The sequence below is a fragment of the Oreochromis aureus genome, linkage group 7, assembly GCF_013358895.1.
Source record: "Oreochromis aureus strain Israel breed Guangdong linkage group 7, ZZ_aureus, whole genome shotgun sequence".
Taxonomy (NCBI): Eukaryota; Metazoa; Chordata; class Actinopteri; order Cichliformes; family Cichlidae; genus Oreochromis; species Oreochromis aureus.
In genome coordinates, this window is record NC_052948.1 from 25491186 (window position 1) to 25513780 (window position 22595).

The 22595-nt window shown below is 39.1% G+C and overlaps 1 protein-coding gene across 2 annotated transcripts in view; it reads left to right on the forward strand.

The window, feature by feature from the left end:
- pot1 (protection of telomeres 1 homolog) overlaps positions 1-22595 on the forward strand; it is a 51764-nt gene that overhangs the window by 12869 nt on the left and 16300 nt on the right. For both annotated transcript variants that reach the window (XM_031738559.2, XM_031738560.2), the window contains exons 4-10: positions 210-310; positions 4193-4300; positions 8768-8839; positions 9953-10076; positions 13158-13288; positions 13465-13761; positions 15125-15280. In XM_031738559.2, coding sequence (XP_031594419.2) covers positions 210-310; positions 4193-4300; positions 8768-8839; positions 9953-10076; positions 13158-13288; positions 13465-13761; positions 15125-15280 — 989 coding nt within the window. The remainder of the gene's footprint in view (positions 1-209; positions 311-4192; positions 4301-8767; positions 8840-9952; positions 10077-13157; positions 13289-13464; positions 13762-15124; positions 15281-22595) is intronic.

Consider the following 22595-nt stretch of genomic DNA (forward strand, 5'->3'; position numbering starts at 1 on the left):
CAGAAGATTGAAAAATGAATTGATGCAACTACATGAATTTGGTGAAGAGCGAGAAAGCAAAGCTGTGTATTTACAGGTTGATCAGTGCTACTACTGTCACCTTTGCTATTGGCTTTGTACTTGGACTGCTGCCCCTGCAACTCAGCACCTTGAATTTACCTTTTCCCTTATTCTTTCCAGTTTTAACACATTCGTATTATGTTTTCCAGAAGAAGATTCCATGCCGAACAGCTCATCTCAGAACTCATCTGTCAATGTTGTCTTGTTTGGATCACTGGCCAAGAACTTCAGTCAATCTGCCAACCAAGGGGTAGGTCTCTGAATCTTCAAAAATAAGTCATTTTAGACTTTTGTCTTCACAAAGCATCACGGCTGAAAGAGATGGTGAAATAAGTGTTGCATTTTAAAGTTTGTATTATTTACATTGAAAAACTAAGGAATTCTAAGCAATTTCTAAATCCCTCCTTCCTCCCAGGTTAAGGGCTTAGTGTTGTTTTTGATAGCTCCTTAAATTTTGATATACATATCAATAATACCACTCAGTCTTCATATTTTCACGTACATAATAGTAATCTTCTACTCCTCTAAAATGCAGCTGCTCGTGTCATTATTAGAACCCTTCCATAGAACATATTACTGCTGTTCTTCAACAGCTTCACTGGCTTCCTGTAAAATATTGCATTAATCTCTTGCCTGCTACTGCTTTACTCCCACCCCCGTCAAATGGCTGATTGACTGTAGCACCACTAATAGCAACGATAATTTTACCATACAGTTAGGATCGTATTTATTTGGACACTGATACAAGTTTTGTTTCTTTTACCTGTTTATTGAAAAATATTCCAGTTATAGTTATATAAGGAACATGAACATAATGTGTAGACATTAAGCAGAGTCTGGCCTGGAGTTGATCTGAGGTGTAGTGCTTGCAATTGGAAGATTTTTGCAATGAACAGACAACATGCGGGCGAAGCGAGCCATCCTTAAGCTGTGGAAACAAAAGAAACCCATCTAAGGTATTGCTACAATATTAGGAGAGGGAAAAAAAATCTACAGTTTGGTACATCCTGTGAAAGAAAGCAAGCACTGGTAAACTCAGCAACACAACAAAACCCCTGGACGTCCAGTGGTGGACAAACACAGAATCGTTTCCATGGTAAAGAGAAAATCCTTTACAACAGCCAACCAAGTGTTATATCCAAGTCTGTTATAAAGAGAAAACTGCATGAAAGTAAATACAGAGGATTCACTGCAAGGTGAAAGCCACTCATAAGCCTCAAGAATAGAAAGGCTAGATTGGACTGTGCTAGAAACATCTAAAAAAGCCAGCACAGTACAGATGAAACCAAGATCAACCTCTACCAGAATGATGGCAAGAAAAAAGTTTGGAGAAGGCCTGGAACAGCTCACAATCCAAAGCATACCGCATCATAACACAGCGAAGGCAGTGTGATGGTTTGGGCATCTATGGCTGCCAGCGACACTAGTGTTTATTAACCCTTTTATGCATAGTGGTCACTACAGTGGACAGCTATTCAAAGGCTGTTTTTATTGTATTTGTGTCAGTGTTGATGGTATACTAAAGATGAATAAAAATACTTAAAAAAAACCCTGATTGAGGTTGTCATAAATCATGCATGACAGGGTTGATGATGTGACACAGGACAGAAGCAGCTGAGGTGCTCAGAGACATACTGTCTGCTCAAATTGAGCTAAATGCAGTCAAATTGATTGGGTGGAGTTTAATTATACAGATGGACAATGACCCAAAATATACAGCCAAAGCAACCCAGGAGTTTATTAAAGTGAAGAAGTGGAATATTCTTGAATGGCCAAGTCAGTCACCTGATCCCAACTGAGCATTTCACTTGTTGAAGGCTAAACCTTGGATAGAAAGGCCCAGAAACAAACAGCAACTGAAAGCCGCTGCAGTAAAGGCTGGCAGAGCGTTAGAAAGGAGGAAACCCAGCATCTGATGAAAGAATGCTTTAGTTCCTCACATTTTTGATGCAATCTTTTTGTTCAACCCACTGAATTAAAGCCGAATTGCAACTGCATCTGAGTTGTTTAAGTTAAAATTTATTGTGTTAATGTACAGAACCAAAATTAGAAAAAAAAAGGTATCTTTGTCCAAATATTTATCGACCTAACTGTATATTTGCTGTTTCCAGTCAGTTCTGTTTTGCCATTGTTACAAGTGGCTCTACCTTGCAACAAAATGGGGAGTTCACACAACTAAGGTATGCATTAACTATTTTATTTGCAAGAGGTAGAAACGGGTCATAAATCAGTAAACCGTGGTGAGGTGTGTGCTTGAGAGTCAATCAGACTGGGAGGCTGTTTACCATGTGAAGAGTAGCAAGAGAAAAACATGTCAGGGCTTTATAATGGCCTTTATAATTAGCTCCTGATGACAACCAGTTGGCTAGAAATTCTTGGGTCTGCCCATGAGTCATATAACCTAACAAAATAGATTAACAGGCTCATTACACCATTTAAAAAAATGTTAAAATAATGTTCACATCAAATGTCTTCACAAAGTCTAAGGAACACAAGCCATATCGCATTTTTGACCAAAAAGATTTGGCTTTGGTTTTTATTTAAAGAGACTCGAGCTGTTCTAGCTGTTGTTATTAGTCTTTAGTGAACACTTAAATGCAGGGGTTGGGATTTACCAATGATTGCCGCACTGAACTGTTAGAGACCAAATGAAACTATGCATAATAATATTTTTTTTGTTGTTTATGAAGTTATTCAAATTATCTATGATGTTACTTTCTAAGAAAATATATATTTTAATACTTTTATTCAGTAAAAACTAACCCCGACAGTAAATACATTCATGGAATACTGGTAGATGATTGGTTTAGAAACTGCCGACCCTCACCCATCTTTTATCTTGGTCTAATTATTATGATTAATCACTGGCTCTCCTACACAATGTCTTTTGTACTGTCTTCCTCCTCTCACCACAAACCGGTCGTGGCAGATGGCCGCCCCTCTCTGAGCCTGGTTCTGCCAGAGGTTTTTTCCTGTTAAAACTGGGTTTTTCCTTCCCACCAAAGAGAAGGTGGTTAATACGCTGCTCATTTGAAACTAAGAACTGTCACTTACAGAGTGTTGAATGAAGAGCAAGTTTTGTAACGAGTTGTATTATGTTATTTCCAAATGGAAATTATATTTTTTCTTTCAAACCTGTTACTTAAATGTGTAATGAGCTGAGGGGGATTCATGTGATTTGTGGATGAATATAACATTATTTCTTTTTTGTTTTGATTAGCTAAATCAATTTGCACATAGAGTATTTGAAGAAATCAATGGTGAGTTGTGTTTGTGCCTCTGATGGTGTGACATAATGGAATATCTTATGCTCTAAAAAATACAGAACAAAGTATACGTTATCAATGCTATCTTATGAATTTTATTTTATTGTAATAACAAATATTTGCCAAGAGCAAAGACTTGTCATGTCTCCAGGACGAATTTGGTAATATTGAAGACTGGATTCTAACACTTTAAATAGCTTTAAAGAGTAGACTTTAATGGTGAGCAGCTGATTAGTTCCTCATTTTTCAAGTGTAACACTAAAATAGCTCGATTAGCTCCTGTCAGTGTTGCTCCAGCTCACTGTGACAGTCTGCTATGATACTGCACTGTATAACATCTGTGATGTTTTTGCAGAGTTGAATTTGTTTGTGTCCAGGGCAGAGACATTGAGTACATCAAGGATAATCCTCCCCAGCAGCATATTACTATGTTTCTGGTTTCCTCACAGTAGCATTTTCATGGAACTCAAAGCTCTCCCATAAAGCTTGTTGAAGGCAGGAAGTCATCTCAGCTTGAGCTGTTGCACTCAGCCATATATCCCAGAGATTTTGTCAGGCTGTGTCTCTGTAACATGATTATTCAGAGTATCTGCTGTCCCCTTGTCAGCCCTGAGGGGAGGCTTTGAAGCCATATTGCGGTAGCTGACACGCCAAACAAAAGACAATCTACACTTTTCACACCAGCTTATCATCTGTGAGATGTGTTGACGTCTTGCTCCCAACACAAAAGTCTCTCAGGGCGCAATATTTGCTGCTCCAGTTCTCCCTCTGGAAGAAAAGTTGTATATTTGTCTCTCAGCTCCCTTGGTTTAAATCCCTGATTTCTCCGGTTGTTTTTTTTTTTTTAATCTTGTGTTTTCTTACAGGATGTAGTGGCGGCCTCTGGCTTCACTGTGGGCAAATCTCCCACAGTTCATAAGGACAATCTGCACCCCTGTAACCTGCTGCTCACAGAAGATGGAGCCTGCATTTATGTAAGGACCAGTAACTAATCTTGTGTATACATTAGCATTAGGCATTAATGCAAAAATTCTGTTTCATATTTGCAATTTGACAGTTCTTTGAAGCTTTGTCTTTAATTTATTCTTCAGAACTTTTTATATATGTTGACTCATATATTTTTGTATTTAAAAAGCAACACTAATCATCCCTACATCAATTTTCTTAACTGCTTGTCCAATATATGGCTCTTGAGTTCTGAAGCTTATCTCAGCTGACATTGAGTGAGAAAAGTAAAAGGGACTAATGTAACAAAAAATGTAAAAAAAAAAATAACACATTATTCTTTATGATCCTCAACTGTTCTTGTATCTCATCATTAGTTGAAATACTGTAGATGGCTGCCTGGGTCTTGGTAATAGTCTTTGGTCTTTATGTTAGTCACCCAATTGCTGCTGTTCTTTTCAAGGCACTTGAGTTCACTGCGTCCTGGGGCTCTTTTTGCCCCCCTCTCCACCTGAAGGCCTCTTGAAGACTCCTAAAGACTGTTGGTTGCCCTTGCAAGTTGAGCTTGATTGTTTAAAAAACAAACAAACAAAAACGCCAGTCAGGGACACCCTGTGATTCTGTGTCCCTTACCGCTCTCTTCTTTGAAAAAAACATTAAAACATTTTTCTTGGGAATTATTTTTAATTTCAATAACTCCATGATGTTTCACCATAAATAATCAAGATTATAATATTAACTAAAACATTACATTTGCTGTTATCAATGAGTAACATTTAATCACACACGCCTAACTAATGTGACTACTACTACTACTGCCTGCCCTCCTACAGTCCAAAGATATGCATGTTAGGTTACCTGGTGATTCTAAATTAGCCGTATATCTTAATTTGAGCGGGAATGGTTTTCTCTTTACTTTGTGATAGACTGGAACAACCCCTTTGTTTTAAATGCTTTAATCTATCAGATGTAAAATCTGTTTGGTGTCTGATTTGCAATCCCCCATTGGGGTTGTGACCTCAGGTAGATATTTAATGTTTTCTTCTCTGTCTGAATTTGCGCATTACACTTTATTATCTGTGTGTGTGTATTTCTGTAAATTTAAACTGCAGGCCATAACAGTAGAGGTAGGGGCAGAGGATGAAGAAAAGAGAGAACTATGCATCAATGCTATGCTGTGTTGTTTCTGTTTTGATGTTTTAGCAGACCTTTTAATAACTCTTGTGGCTGTGCTCCCTCTGTGGATTTTAGTGCAAGCGGGCTCAGGAAGCGCCTCAGGCAGCAGTTAGGGCACCTGTTACATTAGGAAGCATATCCACGAACCACTAAATACTTACTCATTGTCATTGATTTCCATTTTGATTGGGGGGGAAGGGCCTCAGCTCACATTTTTTCCTACTGCAACATCAGTCTGTTGCCACCATATGCCATAAATATATTTTACATTTAGTTTTAAATGTAAATGCCTCTTATCTGGGTTTAAATTGGCATAGGATATTTGCCGTGTATTATCTTTGAATCAGTCACACTGACATAAATTAGTGACAGCGATTCTAACATTACCTAGTGTCCACAGCTGCATTATACGGTAGTAAAAAAGCTCTTTCATTAAATCCTTGCAGCTGGTTGGAGTAAAAAGCATTTTGAGTTCTCAGTTAAAGTAGAAAAGTGATATACAAGTCTAATTCACCCAATTTCAGTTAAATTCAATTCAGTTTTATTTATATAGCACCGAATCACAACAACAGTTGCCAGCGTTTTATATTGTAAGGTAGAGACCCTACAATAATACAAAAAACAGAAAACCCCAACAACAATATAACCCCTTATGAGCAAGCACTTTAAGCAACAGTGGAAAGGAAAATCTAACAGGAAGAAACCTCCAGCAGAATCAGGCTCAGGGAGGGGTGGCCATGTGCCATGACCAGTTGGGCTGAGGGAAGGAAGACAGGACAAAGACATGCTGTGGAAGAGAGCCAGATATAATAATGACTAATTATTGAATAAAAAGAGTTTTATAAACACTGTAAAGACTGGAACCTGACATACTGTTATTGTGATCAATTTCAGCAGTGTCTATTCATGCTGCACACATGTAGTTTTCATGGTTCGGCACCCTGTCCACCAACTTTCCAGCTGGCCATACACAGCTCCTCCTTCTCTTCTTACTCCCATTTTCAGTATTTCAGCCAATTCCCTCTGAATAATTTGCCTTTTATGTTCAGGTAGCCTGTAGGGTCGTGAACGCACCGTCACGCCTGGCTGTGTTTCAAAATGGTGCTTGATGAGAGTCTGTGTGAGATGGAGGGAGGAGGGAATGGTGAAATTTGGCACCTCTGGCCCCAACTCATCTCTTTCCTTCACCAGGCTCACCAAAGAAGCCTCAGCTCACATTTTTGCCCTTATATTTTAATAGTTTCAGCCTCTCCATGCTTTCGGGAGGTTAAGGTGATAAATTTGCGTAGACCCTCCCCTGTCCGACTGTGCCACCTCATAGTTGACATCCCCCACTTGCCTTGTGACCACAAAGGACCCTTGCCACTTGGCGAGTAACTTTGAGCTAGAAGGAGGGAGTAATACAAGCACTTTATCTCCCAGTGAAAATTGCCTGAGGTATCTGAAACGGCGCCTGTGCCACACTCTTTGCAGAAATGGTGCGCAGCGGCACTGCTTCTGGATATCGTATTGCATAATCCACTAGAACTAATACAAAGTGATAGCTGCGTGAACTCCAGTGAAATGGCCCAATGAGGTACATGCCAATGCTCTTAAATGGGACCTACACTAATGGTAAAGGGCGCAAAGGCGCTTTTGGGATGACCAGCTGGTTCACCAGCTGGCATATCGGGCAGGAATTGCACCATTGGCGCACATCTGCTTGGATGCCTGGCCAATAAAATCGGGCTATTATTATTCGCTCCAGAGTTTTATCATATTCCATATGCCCTACCATGGGGTTGTAATGAGCTGCCTGGAAAATAATTTCCCGGCAGCTTTTAGGCACCGACAATTGGGTGTGTGTTTCCCCTTCGGAGTCAGTGTTGGATGACCCCGCGTCACCGCTGACCGTCCCGCAGACACTACATGCTACCCCAGCCAGTTCGTACCCAGTATTAGGGAATGTGACAGGCGTGAGCTAACCGTAGCCTTGATTCTATGTTGTCCCATGATATTTTAATATCAGCTGCACTATGGAATATTTGTAAATATCAACATGAACACACTTCATCTCCACCCACTATGTTTCTAGCAATGCCCCGATAAACACACTTCATCACCACCCACTATGCTTCTAGCAATGCCCCGGGGCGAACCAGGCTTTGGTGCACAAGGGGCCAGAGCCCCGGCGACGCAGAACACCTGCCCGACCTCCATCAGCAGACACTCCCGCCTTAGGAGTCCCGGCCACCCACAATTCCAGCACTCCTGCTTCGGTGTCTGAGCTGCTCTCCATGGCTCGGGTGCAGTGCTGATCGCTTGTGGGCCCTGAGGAGGCAAAGCGGAGAAAAACGGGTTAGTGGGGTGCAGCATGGGGCCTGCTCTACTGGAGCAGGCGCACGAATCCTTTGCCTCTGTGCTGTCACCAGGGGCTGTCTGCTCGACAGCTGGCTAGCTCTTTCGCCAGCAGCCCCTCCACAAACTGCTCCATCATGATTTTTCCCAGCATGCGAGCCTCCCCCTCCGACGGCCCGGGCTGCAGCCATCTCGCTTCTGAGTTGCGGGACGTCGGGGACGTCGCAGCCCCAGCCAGCCGCTCCAGGACTTGCTTCTGCCAATTCGCCTGGTCCTGTAGCTTCTCCAGCTGCTCTTGCTGGACGGCTGTCTGATCTCACTTCATGGCCACCAAACGTTCGGGCACACACTCATACTGTGATGGATGCATCCGGGGGGCAACTCGGGGTCCAGTATTTTGCCTGAGACTGGAAAGGACTACTTTGCCATGCAGACTGGAATGATCCGCCAACCTACCGATTGGTAGACAATCTGCACTGCACTGTCCAATGTCTAATGCCTTTATTAAAATCAAAATGACACTGGGTTGCATTAAAGTTGCTCTAATTCAAATTGAATGCATCAAACTACTAGAGAAGTCACATAAGAGTTGCTAGTCAGCTATGGGAAGGAGGTTTTGTATGTAGGAAACGAAACACTGTTGAACCATGTGTGAAATAAATAAAGAAATGAAATGAAATGAAATGAAATGTATTCTGTTGCCTTCTTACTACATTCTTGTATGAACAATGATATAAATGCTGTTGCATTGCAAATCACATTGCATTATGTCTGCCAAGGAGGTGTACAGGAAACTTTATAGAGGCCATATAAAGTCATATTAACAGGCCATTAAAATCCATTTTGAAGACATCCACCAAGGTCTTCAAAGTCAACTTAATCATTTATTAGTCAAAAATTGACAAAAGGCCTTATAACGTAAGGGGAAAAAATCACTAAAGCACCTCACCTCACCTCACCTCTGTCTCCTTGTCTCTTTTTAGGTGTTGCGTCCAGTGCTTCCTAACCCCAGATCCCCACCAGCCAAGAAAAGGAGATCCCCACTCTCTGCTGAGGTCAGAGTGAGAATCCTGTTTAGTTATAGAGATTGCTGGAGTGTGTCTTGGAGGTCTTGTAGCTGTCAGAATGCTTTATATCATTTAAGGGCTGTCCTAAAGTCACCTTGCGTGAATTGGGATGTCCCCAGACTTTTGTGTCTGCCTATTTATCATTGTTTAACAGCTTCTTTAAGCCTTTAAAAATCCAGCTTTGAATAACTGCTTGCTAGGAATGGGAATTGAACCGGCTCTTGCAGAAAACCAGTTCTCAGTATTCCAATTCCTTTAAATTGTTGGTCAGCTAATGAGAACACAATGACAATCGATAAGTGAATCAGTAAGGAATCGAATCGATCAGTGATATCTGTAATGGAACTGGAATCGCTAAATTTGTATCAGTTCCCATCCCTACAGCTTGCTATTGCTGTTTTCACCAATGGCTTAAAACATGTACAAATCAGCGGATAATAATTTGTATATTTTTAACTAAAGCTAAAATGCTTTGAAAAAAACTCAAATTACATGGTTGAAGTCTAAATGACAATATTCAGAAGCCTTAAAACAAGCTGATTTTGCACATAAAGACTGGATTTTTGGCGGGTGATTCTTGGCATCTTAAGCTATCCCCTCTGTTCAACGATGGCTGTTCACAGTGACTGCTTCTGGGACTTGCTCAGTTGTCTTCAGTCATAATACAAATGATTATGGGAGCACAAGGAAGATGTCAGAAATGAACAGATACTTGTTTTTGTATAATTGTAGGTAGTAGAATTTAACACTTCAAATGCAGGAATTTTTTAAATGTAGTAGCTATAGCAAAAATGAAGCAGTTGATGAAACCCCTACTTAATGCCAACTCTTTGCAGTGATGTGACAGATGTTAACAGATGATGTGAGATAGTTCTCTTTTTTCTGAAGTTTTATTATTGCTGGTGGACGGGCTGTCTTCAGCTAACACTGAACATTTGCTCACAAACATCTGCCAGGTAAATGTACTGTATGTATGTACTTGCATGCAAGGGGAACATCCCAGAGCTGAAGAAGGAAGTCAGTGCAGAATTGACATGATCTGTTGGAGTGTCTGTTAACATGCTCATATTGGTGTTTTAACACAGTTTTGCTTCTCCTCAGCTTTCTTTAGCCAAGGCTCCAAAATACACATATGCCAAACTGGACAACTTGAAAGCTGGATCTGTTGTCAATGTGTATGGTGTGGTGGTGTTCTTCAAACAGCCTTTTAAGAGCCGTGGTACAGGTCAGTAAGGAACCCATATCAGAGTTTAGTTTGACTTTTAACCAGAAGGTAAAGTGGATAAAGCTGTGCTAGTTGCTACTTAAGCAGCTTCACTCAGCATGCTCTTTGTTTCCTTGGTAGCCTTTGTCAAAATACTAAATTGGTAGCCTGTCAAAAAATGCATTCATCTTCTATCAATGTTTGTGGCAATGTCTGGCATTAAAAACAGAAGCTCGTTATCTCCCCGACCACATGATCTGCACCTCAGAAACAGGTTTACTGTCCTGGATGAACTTGTTCACTTTCACCTGTCTGTGAAGCCCTCTGAGCATCCACTAGGAACGTCACCCTAGAACTTACTGTCTGCTAAAGAAATTAATCCTACTGTCTGTCTTTTGGAATGCTCCAAACGCTTATCGGGAACAAGCTCTGGAATACGCTTCTGCCATTTAGCTGTCTCATCTTTCTTTTACTCATACACTTCGAGTAGATGTAAACACCAGCTGTCGTAATTGTCCACAGCCCTCAACTCATCCACTTTTTTAAACCTCTACCTTGATAGTTGGTGGTTCCTTAACAAAGGGGTATGCCTCCTGGTCTAACTTCTCAGAGCTAATGCTGTGTTCTAAAATAAACATCCTTCCAGTTCTTCTACCTTCACTGCTTTATTTTAACCAATTCGAACTGGTTTTGCTTTCTGCCCTAATATTGTTGACAGATTAAATCTTACCACTTGTAATTTTTGCCTGTTTAAAGAAGTTTTTCACCCAATTGGCCCATCTATTTTTAATATTTATAAATGCTTGTTTAGTCTCAGGGTCAGTGACAACCTAAGATAAACATGCAATTGTATATCCTCTCATTGAGAAAACAAATTTTGAACCTACAGATCCATCAAATTTTAGAATGGTCTCGATCTTTCTCTTTCTATCAAGAGTATTAGAGATTTGAGCAGGTCAGCTGTTTAAATCTCTAATCCAGGGAGGAAACCAATCGGGTCAGCTGTTAGCATTGATTAGGGCGATTGCCCTGTTGCTATCCTAGCTATCCTTGAGTCTGAATTTTCCATGTCTCTCAAAGAATTATTTAAACATAAAAAAGAAAAAAAAAAGAACCCCCTCAGATCTTGAGCTCCTGGCATCCCATTGTAAACTTCAGGTAAAAAATCTTGCCGTTATTGTTTTTCTTTCTTAATTCAACGTAACCCTAAGCCAGATCAAACCATGTTAAACTCAACTTTCTGTAAGACTATTAACTAAAGTTAAACCACTTTTTTTCTATCTATTCATCCCCATTCATGCCTTCATTATATCCAAACTATACTACTGCAGTCAGTTATAGACTAAATATTAGACTGTGCAAGACGCTAATATCACTGGTTAAACACGCTGCTAGACTGCAAAAGGAAGTGTGATCAGAATTCCTGCATTATTAAATCATTGTACTAGGTTCCTGTGACGTTTAAGATTAATTTCAAAATATTGTTACTCACATATAGATTATGGAAATAATTATCTGATTCCCTACTGAATTTAAAACAGCAAGTTAAGCAGGGTCAGGTTCAGCAGCACTAAGGTTAGCATCTATTAGAATGTCTGAATCAATTAGGTTTAATTAGTTGTTTTGCCAACGATCCACATTCATATTTTAATCCCCCTGTGGATATTAACAGTCAACCGTGTCACACACAGCTCAACCCTTTTAATTGAGCAGATTTTTTTAAAACAATATTTTAATATACTTTTTGAAAAATCAAGATTTCTGATAAAACAGTCACCATAAACATGATTTATAAAATATCATGCTGAACATAAATAATAAAGTATTTAATAAAGTATGTAAAATGAGTCTTAAACACATGCAGCAATAAAATGAATCTATCTTATTTTTACTTTTGATACTATATGCAAACTTTTCCAATAATACATTTTTATGTGTACTAAGGTGTTTTCATAATTCTTTATTGCTCCCTTTTCTAAAGGAAGTCATTTAGCATGTATAGAGGCCTGCTTCTTTACAAGTGAGTGAAATCAATACTCATGGTTTTAGTATTTGCACGATTTATGAACACAAAGCCGAAACGAATTCACAAAAAGATTGAGTGAATGAATGAACCACACAAAATCAAATTACGTTTTTTTTATTTCTGTTCTTGGCAGGGATTATTTCCATGCTGACACTCTTGCAAGACAGCCAAGAGGCCATCACATATAGTTAAAAATTACAATAAAGGTTTTCACGTGCAACAGAGGTTTAGAAAAATGAACCTTTTATTTTTAACCAGTTGGATGGAAAGCAGGGGCTGAAGCCTCCTCCCCAACAGAGAGTTGGGGAATGGCTGCAATCACAGCATTGTAAGATGGCGAAAGATGTACCCTTAGGCCCCCTCCTCGATTCAGAGATGGTCTTTCCCTTTACTTTACTCTCCGTGAATGGTACTCATGGCCATTGATCAATGGGCTTTGATCAGTGGTTGTTGATCAATGGTCATGAGAATTTGCATATTAATGATCAGGGAACTGACCTCACAGTCCATTGTTCATTCAATGGGCTGGTTTCAGTCATTGTGCAAATGTAATGTTTATAAGGTTGGGGAAACCTGCAGTCAGCTGAGACTGAAGAAGTCACTTGGATGAGTGACAAAACATTTCTCCTACTGAAACCATTACGTCCAGATCAGAATCAACCTTTTGGGGCTTCTGTTTAATAGTTTCCCTTCCTACACACAGTCATTCAGCCAGCCTGATTTCCCAGTGATTTGGGACAGTCTATTGGGGAACAGGTAACAGTGGCTAAACTACCTTCGCTCGCATTTACTACAGGTACCTGGCTAGCTACAGAATTTTCAAAGGTGTGGAGGTGTATCTTCAATTCACCGAGCTTGGCCTCCAAAGCTAAAGCCAGGTTGCATTACAAGTATCATTACCAAAAGAGCCCAAGGAATAGCTTAACATTTGACACGCTGAGGAGGAAGGTTCAGGAGGGACAGGTGAAGAAGCCTGGTGTGTTGGTGCTTATTGTCCTAGTCTCTGAAACAGCTGAATTGTTTTTATGGTAGACTAGACACTTTTTTTCTGATATCATAAAGTTCTCTTTTCACAGACTTCTGCTCCACCCTGAAGATTACTGATCAGTCTAATGAAAAGATTGGCTGCACCATCTTCTGTGAGAAACTGGAGGACCATCCCAAAATCTTTCAGAATGGAGACATTGTTCGCATGCACAGAGTTAAGGTGCAAGACTGCAGAGTGTCTTTAGTATCTATAATTTGTCCTACTGATTTTTAAATTTTCAGGTGAACTAAATATTGCAAAATCACCTCTATTGATAAATAGTAATATTAATGTATTGATAAATGAATCTTTATTCATGAAAAATGTGTTAAATAATTCTCCATCTGTCTACACAGGCTCAAGTTTTCAACAAGTCCATCACGCTGGTCAACACCTTTGGTTTTTCTGTGGTGACATTTGATGGGGTGGAGGGTGCACCGGTCGAACCGCGGACATCCAGCCTTTCCTTCCACTTTGACCAAGACGACCAGCGGACGGTGGAGGAGCTGCGATCCTGGGCTGCCAGTCAGGCTCTCCTCGCCTCAGTCACCAGCACAGTCCCGCTATCTGCTGTTCAGCCCAAAGCCTACTTTGACCTGACCTGCCAGCTGCTGGCCAAGGCCCCTGTTGATAGCACCTGCACCCTATTGAGGGTAAGAAACCTGAATAAAAGCACTTTTCAATGCCATGTGAATGTTTTTGAAAGCATTTGTTAACCTTTGTTTTCCACGTGGATTAACATCCATAATCTTGTGGCTTCAACTGGAAAGAGATCTCATGTGTTTTGTTTTGCTACTTATGTGTTTTACTTTACACCTCAGGTTTGAGAACAGAAGCTAGGCTGTAAGTGGTGGCTGGTTTCCTGCCAGTGATGGGGGAGATAAATTTGAATAGGATTTGGCAGTAAACGCCAGTCTCTTGCCAGTCAGCTCTCACCAACTTCTAGAGTCTGTTGTTACGCAACAACACATACAATCAGGAAAAGATGTTTTTCAAATTATAGCAGGCTATTTGATAAAGAAAAGAAAACCTCATCAAACACAAGTTCAAAACTCTCAGTGGAAAGTGGCGATTCACTCAGACGCCAAAAGTGGCAATGCACATTAATTAACATGACCACTTGGGTTGAATCCACCATCTGGACAAGGCCTGTCTGTGTGGCGTTTGCATGTTCTCCCTGTGTTTGCGTGGGTTTTCTCTGGGTACTCCGGCTTCCACCCACAGTCCAAAGACACGTACTTTTGGGGATAGGCTAATTGGTAATTGTAAATTGTCCACAGGCGAGAATGTGAGTGTGAATGATTGTCTGTCTCTGTGTTAGCCCCGCAACAGATTGGCGACCCGTCCAGGGTGAACCCTGCCACTCGCTCTATGGTAGTTGGGATAGCCTTCAGCCCCCTGCATCCCTGAACTGGATGGATGCGCTTGAGTCCATCATGTAAATATACCAGATTTAACTATCTGCTATTAGGAATCCCTAGACTGTTGATGGCATTTATAAGCGTCAATAGAAAACAAGACACACAAAAGCATGTACGCATAAAAATAGCCAGAAACACATTAATGATGAAGCAGTGAAGCAATAAAGCCAATTTGTATAAAACACATGAATGGAATTACTAAAACTCTCAGAGAATCACCCCCTTAATTGGTGGTAGAATACTTGCATCCTTGTAGTCTTGGGATCATGTGTTGGTGCCATCTGACCAGAACATTCAAACCCAGAACCTTAATGTTGTAAGAAACCAGCGACAACTTACCATGCATCATCTTTGTCTGCTCCATTTAGTAATGTCTGTTTCAAATAGCTGTTCGGGTTTTGTGATTCTTTCATGATTCTATTCCAGTACAGCGTGATATTGCTTCTGCTTTTTAGGCACCATGTTTGTATTCAGGCATAGAGATTTATGAGACTGTACAGGCTGCAAAATGCTGCAAAATTCAGGTGTCATGTTCATTACCTATATCGTGTTTTTTTTTGTTTGTTTGTTTGTTTTGTTTTTGTTTTTTCCCCAGGTGTGGGATGGGACCAGGTGTCCTCACACTCTGCTGAAGGTAATTGTTGATCCACATGTCACAGAGGGACAGTTGTCCTTCTCCAAGGAGAGGGAGAACCTCATTGCCGATGTCCTCGTCTATGACAACCATGTGGAAGTGGCTAGACAACTGAAGGTCAGAGATTATAGATAATCTTAGACATGTATTAATGTTAATAAAGACATAGTCTCAATTCATTTTTACTATGATAAGCCAGATAAGCTTCAGTATAGTGTTTTGTTTTTTTATCACTTATAGCCTTATGACAAAGAAAGAATCACACTTCCATTGTTAAATGTGTTCTGGTAGAGGCAATTTGCAATCATTAAACATATGTTTTCTCTACTGTGGGAAAATGAGATAAAGAAAATATATGTTAATGGTTTACGAAGTAAAATTTTATTTCAGACTAAAACGCCAAATAATGCCCTGAGTCAGTTTAACCCATAGGATACCAGAGGGTCCCAGAAATGAAGACCATACAAGGGTTAAACAGACCGTCCATGTCTGAAAACCCTCTAATGTGACTGAATTAAAACAATTCTGATAAGAAGAGTGAGTTGAAATTCCTCTACAGTGATATGAAAGACTTAATGGCAGTTATCGCAAACACTTGATTGCCATTTCGACATAGCCATTTATTAGGTTTAGGAGGCGATTAGAGTAATTAATTTGAAAACTGCATTTTCTATTTACTCAGATCATCTTTGTCTAATATTAGAATTAGGTTGATGATTTGAAACATTTAAGTGCAACAACATTGCAAAAAGTAAGAAATCAGGAAGGGTGCAAATACTTTTTCATGGTAATGTATAAGTCTGTGAAAGACTGTGACAGTAGTGGGCGAGCATATCCATCTTTATTCAGAGCACCAAGATATAAATTACATTGTGTCAGTCAAGTATGGAACAAGACGCACACACAATTTTGTAGTTGGAGGTTGTCAGGTTCATCCTGCTTTTCACAGACTGGTTCATTATAAAACTCTGAATACATTGAATGTGTTTGCTGTTTATTCAGTTCAAACTGACACCAGTTTATGAAGCACTTCTCATGCTTTTGGTTTGAGTGTTGCATCAAACAGATGTACTTAATTAACAACCAAGCTTTTAAACACAAGTCATCTTTCTTTTTTTGCTTGTTAACCTGAAAGATCTGACCAGATGATCATATCTGCGATACCAATGAACTATAACTACATTTTTTCAATTTGGATATTTTAGGTTGTTGCAGGTCAGGCATTCCTTAATTTCATTTTATTTTTTAAATTTCCCTTTCCTTTCCTGCAGCCACTAATTTCATTTATTGGTATAAAAGTTAACTTGATAGTTGCTGCAGAGAGCATAATGGATGTGTAGTCTATTTTCTTGTCAGCAGAGGTTTTGTTGTGTTGCATTACATAAGGGTCTTTGTGTGGTGAGTTGAAGAGTAGCAGATGGATGCCACTCATATTCATTAGGAGAAATGTAGCATTTTGAGAAATATAGCGTTTTGAGAGTCGTGTATTTTTACCAGCCACATAACAATACAATTTCTATTTTACTTGTATTATGTATTGTTGGTTTAGTGCAGTGGTTCTCAAAGTGTGTGGCAACAGATTTTAAAGCAACAGTCACAGTGATTCTACTTTAGAAACATGAAGAGGTAGAAATGGAGGCTACAGCCTGATTGCTCATCACTACTTCTGTTACCTGTTAAAGTTAATGGTCTGGCTGCTGGGCTGGGGTCAGTATTCACTCAATTTTAACATCACTCTGGGTTCTTGACTAGCTTGGCATTAGCATGCTGTCTGTGCAGAGGCTTGCAATGAGCCGATGTGTTAGCAGGATAATGCAGTTTGCATTTCACCATTGTGCTCTTGTCCTTTTGTGCAGTAAAAATAAAAGTAATGTCCATATCCACTATGCAGACTGGGCCACTATTTTTCTCCTCCCGCACATGAAATGAAACCAGCTGATTCTAGCACAAGTGCAAGTGGAACCGATAAGCAGGATCAATAGGCAGGCAAACTAACAGTTCCAAGAAATTGAACTACAGGATGTTGCTATTCCTATGGAGCATTAATGGTAAGTAACAAGAAACAGGTTCTTTTTATCATTATTGCATATGGAACTGAAAAATCCTATTTTTTTTCAAGGGAGGTCATTTTGGGGCCTGCCTCAAGTGACAGTTCTCCTGGACTGCATTTTCAAGCCACATTGTTAGTGTTTTGGCCCATGTTCTTTTTCTGAGCCCCAAGTGACCATACGTGGTTGAAGCTCAGTTGAGAAGTCATTAACCAAGTTTGGTAAAAATGGATAACAAAGACAAAGAAACATCAACAGCATAAACATGATGGGGAGATACACTTCAATTACTCCTATAACTGGAGGTGGGGCCTAGCAGACAACTACTAGCTACAGCTAACCAATGTTAGTACATGTCATAGAGACTGCACTGCTAACTGAAAGCTTTACTGAATGGATAAGTTATGAAAAAACACACTCATCCACCATACAGCCATTATGGGAAAATTAGGGAATAATATAGTTATAGAGACGCTTCTTTCGTTGGCTGGTCCTTTTTAGAGGTACAAACTAGTATCTCGAACCAACCAATGATCAAACCGCCAACCTTCTGACTAGGAAATGACCTGTTCCATCTCCTGAAAGCCACCCCATGTTTTCATTTTGACATTTCATCTAGATCCTTCATGGTGGTTTCTTAATGCTGAATTCTCTCGCAGCTGCTCTATTCCCATGTTGTTGCAATATATTAATGACTAACCTCGTATTGTGGATAGATTATCACAGTTGTTCTCCTAACTGAAGTTTGGTCAGTTTACAGCATCCTGCCATGCGATTGCATTTGTCCCTAACCACCAGAAACCCTCACGTTAACTTTTATCGAGTGGAAAAAATTTAGCGTTCATCCTTCAGCTTCACTATGCTAATGTTATGCTAACGTAGCTGTTTTGCTAGTGATCACGTAGGACATCATTATATATCAGCTAGTCCAACTTCAGTTACCCTACAAAAGTCACTGCTGTTTAGTTTTCTGTCTTCATTTATGTTGGAAGTGACAGCAGAGCTGTACGTTTTAATTTTTTCAGAAATCTCTCAGTCAGAACATGCTATATCATGTTTAGGTGGAAACTAGCGAGCTAACTTCCTGCTAACTTCTGACTCCGTTGAATTTGATAAATTCTGTTTTCATGGATGCCTGGATGTTAAACTTCATTGTTACACCCGCTAAAGTAGCAACACTGATCATTTTATTGAATATGAAAGAATTTAGACATTTTTTAACTCTCAGTGATGCCGCAGTGTTCGTTTGACTTTGGGACCTGAAGCAGACAGAGTTTTGGACCCAGATTACTCCACAAGGCTCCTGACTACGTAATGCTCTGGCAATCCATCAAGCGGTGCGCCTTCATACCTTACCAAAGTTGTACTAATACATTTTTTGACAGATTTCTGCGTGCCGTGTACAACATAAAATTGGTTCGAGGTCAGTAAGCACAACCAGAATTCATACATAAGGCGCACTGTCGATTTTTGAGAAAAATAAAGGATTTTAAGTGTGCCTTATAGTGTGTAAAATACGTTATACAGAAGAAAATAATATATCGCGATATATATGGTTACCCCACATGCTTCAAATTATGCCGTGATATGGATTTTAGGCCATATCGCCCAGCCCTATTTCTGTGTATACCTGCATTCACCTGTTTGGAATGTCAGTATTTTTTACATTTTTCATGCATGTTCTTTTAGAAGCAGGTTGCTCATATTCATTATGAGGAATATATTTCTATGTGGAAAAAAAGGTTACAGACATGAGTAATAATAGAATTCTAAATCTTCATTTCTTCATTAGTCCATCTGAAAAAAATACTGCAGTAATTTACATTTTTTATTCTTTTATATTTTGTAACTCAGTATAATGTTTATGGGCAGACAGTGGGAGCTGTTTCTTTCTGTGGAGAACTCAGTGAATTGCCACTTTTAATGTGACTGGAAATGATTGAAATTGCTCTGATGTTCTTTAATATTTAATTTACCTAATTTACCAACTGTTTGCCCCGGTGAAGCCAATTTCCTTTCAGTAATTTTCTCTCTAAGAAACGATTGTCTGTCAGTTGTTATAATCAGTAAAATTTTAAGTCTGTCAGGCTGAGTTAGTCAAGCCTATTCTACTATTACACATCCTAGTGCATGTAAATGTTTTATAACACCTAATCAAAGCAATTGAGAAATATTGAAATTATGTTGAATGAGATCATCTCCACACCAGTCTTGTTGATTGCAATATCCATTGCTTGTTATAAACGTTGTGCAGTGGAGAAATTAATTTAAAATTAATAGTATGCATTTATTATATTTTTTTCTGTTTATATGATGTGACAACTGTGGAAACACTAACACTGCAAACTCCTGTCATTGACAGCATTGACATTTGGTTAATTAAAAAGTGAAAAGCTTTTTTTTTCTTTTAGGTCATTAAAATGACATCTAGAAAAAGATACCCATTTCAATACAAATTAAGCAGAAAAGATATTTTTACTGAAATATTTATCCCTACACCCTTCTTTCTGTGAGTCAGTGATGTTTACTGCTGTAACACTAAGCTGGTCGAAAATGTGGGAGGTCATAAGCTCACTAGCAACACACAATGATCTATGAATAGCAATCCTTTGCATACCGGACAGGTCGTCTTTCTAGTCAGGCCCTTCAAGGTTTCACTATAATCACCAATATTTAAATTCTCATCTTAAGAGACTTTATGTCAGTTCATTCTAAACTCTTCACGAAGCAAAACACAGAAACATAAAAACTGACCTTTATTTGAGTTAAAGCAAAAGTCCATAAGATGCAAAGATCCAAATGAAAAACAACAGATTGGGGTTTTTTTGGGGGGCGGGGGTAAAAATTTTCAAACCGACAATCGTAAGTCCAGTAACCGATGATAGGCGATATATTTGGCAGGTGACTTTTTGATGGGCAGAGCAATGTAATCATGCACAAACTGATTTGCGCTTTACGTTCTTTTCGTGTTTGTTTCAATACTAATATAGCTACTTTTTGGATTATTCATTTATTTATTTATTTGAGATGCGCCAAAGACTTCTTGAGATTTTTTTTAATGTTCGCTGGAAGAGACATTTTGATTTTTAACTTACTTCTTGTTTAATTTTGTATTTGTTGTTTGGTCGAGTGTGTAAGACAGATAAACACTGTAACGGCCCGTAAACATGGTTATAGTCATAAAAAGAAGCCAGTTTCTCTTTGTTTCCCTCCCCACCATTGAGGGTTTTTTAAATTTAATAACATTGATTTTTTTCCGAACATAGGCTACTGCCTTTCTTTCTGTTATGAGTTTGAGTAAATGAATCGGTGCATTTGGGGAACTCTGAGGAGCATACATTTGTTTGCAGCTGGAAGAGGGTGTCGTTAAAACAGCGCTATTATTTTTTCCGTTAACTGCTTCTCTTAGCTTCAACCAGCATTATTATCAAACTTACTCATGGGCAAATAAATAAATCACTCTTGTAAAAACGATCAGTGAAAGGATCAGCCTATCGTTGTCCTACAAAGTGAATACAAAGATGAGACACTGAAAAACTGGAATATAAATGACTTCATAAACCCGAAGTAACTCACGAATGAGGGCATCAACGTCAAACTCATTTTAGCCGTAGTTTTTATACTGCTTCTACCAGTTAATTTTTCTGTAGCTTTGGTTACACCTTTGTATGCCTGTCCATATATTATCTGCGGCTGACACAATCAAAAGAAGTTACTGGAAAATGATCTGGAACAGTATGCCACCTTCTGAAATGGGACTAGATCATAACATTTATATGTGAAGGAATGCAGAGTGATCAACAGACCTCTTCAGTCCAGCTACTGATTACAACTACATTCAGATACTTCTAAAAAGATACTGTACTGTACAGATACTGTAAAATTTTGTGAGTTTTTAAGCATGTTTAACCCTCAAAAAGGTTCATTTGACAAAGTAATAATAAATAGAGCAGATAAAATAATATGAACTGTTACTTTACTCTGTGGTTTTATATAACTGCCAGCTTGATATAATGATTGAACTCATAGTAGCTTAAACTATGTAGAACTGGAGGGAAACTGGGATGCAGCCATTTAATTTCTTTAATGGTCAATTCTTGAAATGCTGTGAGGGGAAAAAAACAAAAAACTTTGCTTGCTTGAAGAAATAACTATGACAATGTGAACAAAACAATCAGTGTGTGTTCAACTCCTACAGCTTCCACTCGTTATATCATTTGTAGCGCTCATGCTTGACGAACTGCACATTTCCATGTCATTAAATCTTTTGGGGAATTGCGAGGTAGGGGGAGGGGGCTGTGTACTGATGCAGACACCCTTCACTCCTGCACTGTTTCCTGTTTAGAGATGACAGCATTGCGAAAATTACGCATTTATGTCGGCTTGCGGAGCGATTAGTTCTTTTCAGCACTCTAGCTAGGCCAACAAAAAGTCAGAGCTCAGTTGAGCCAAGCGTTGCTTTAACTTTAATCAGTAATGACTTCATGAATTTCTTCACAAATAAAATTTTAACCATTAAAGAAAAAGTGACTCATAACCGTCTTCTAGACATGTCATACAGTTGCTTTCAGTACTCTTGAAAGTAGCTAATTACTATTATTTTCACTTCTTTATCTCTGATTTTTCTAAGGTAACTTAAATAATTACTTCCTCCAAATCAGCATGTCTGTTAGACCTGATTCCTACAACACTGCTCATTGAAGTCCTACCTTCAATTAATTCTTCAATTTAAATATGATCAATCTATCCCTATTAATGGGCTACGTACCACAGCCCTTAAAGGTGACAGTGATTTTTACCAAAACTTTTTCTATCCTCACTACTGGGCTACGTACCACAGGCCTTTAAATTGGCAATGATTAAACCATTATTTAAAAAGCCATCTCTTGACCCAATTATCTGGTATTGTTGGGGTTTTGCTGTATTATTGTAGGGTCTTTACCTCACAATATTAATCTCCCAGGGGCTACTGTCATTGTGATTTACCACTATATAAAAAAATTCAATTCAATTGAAATTTGCTTTGTACATTATTGTCTCCATTAGTTTAAGAAAAGACGACTGGCAAATGGCTAATATAGGATTAGGTTCTACTACCCAGGAAGTGCTCATTGGCTAACGACATGTTAATCAGAAACTGTTAATCACAGTGAGATGCACCTTGCTTATTGTGCACAAAGCGGTGATGGCAACAATAATCTTAATGGGATTTCACAAACCAATGGGTGATGTTATGGAGCCTGTTTCATCTTGTAAATTGACTATGGGTAAGATTGGCATTTTAAAGAAGCCAGATGCAATAAAGACAATTAAATAATAATAGGATTTTTTCCACCGTGGTAGTTTAGTGGACAAGTGACAACATAACTTACTACTATATAAAC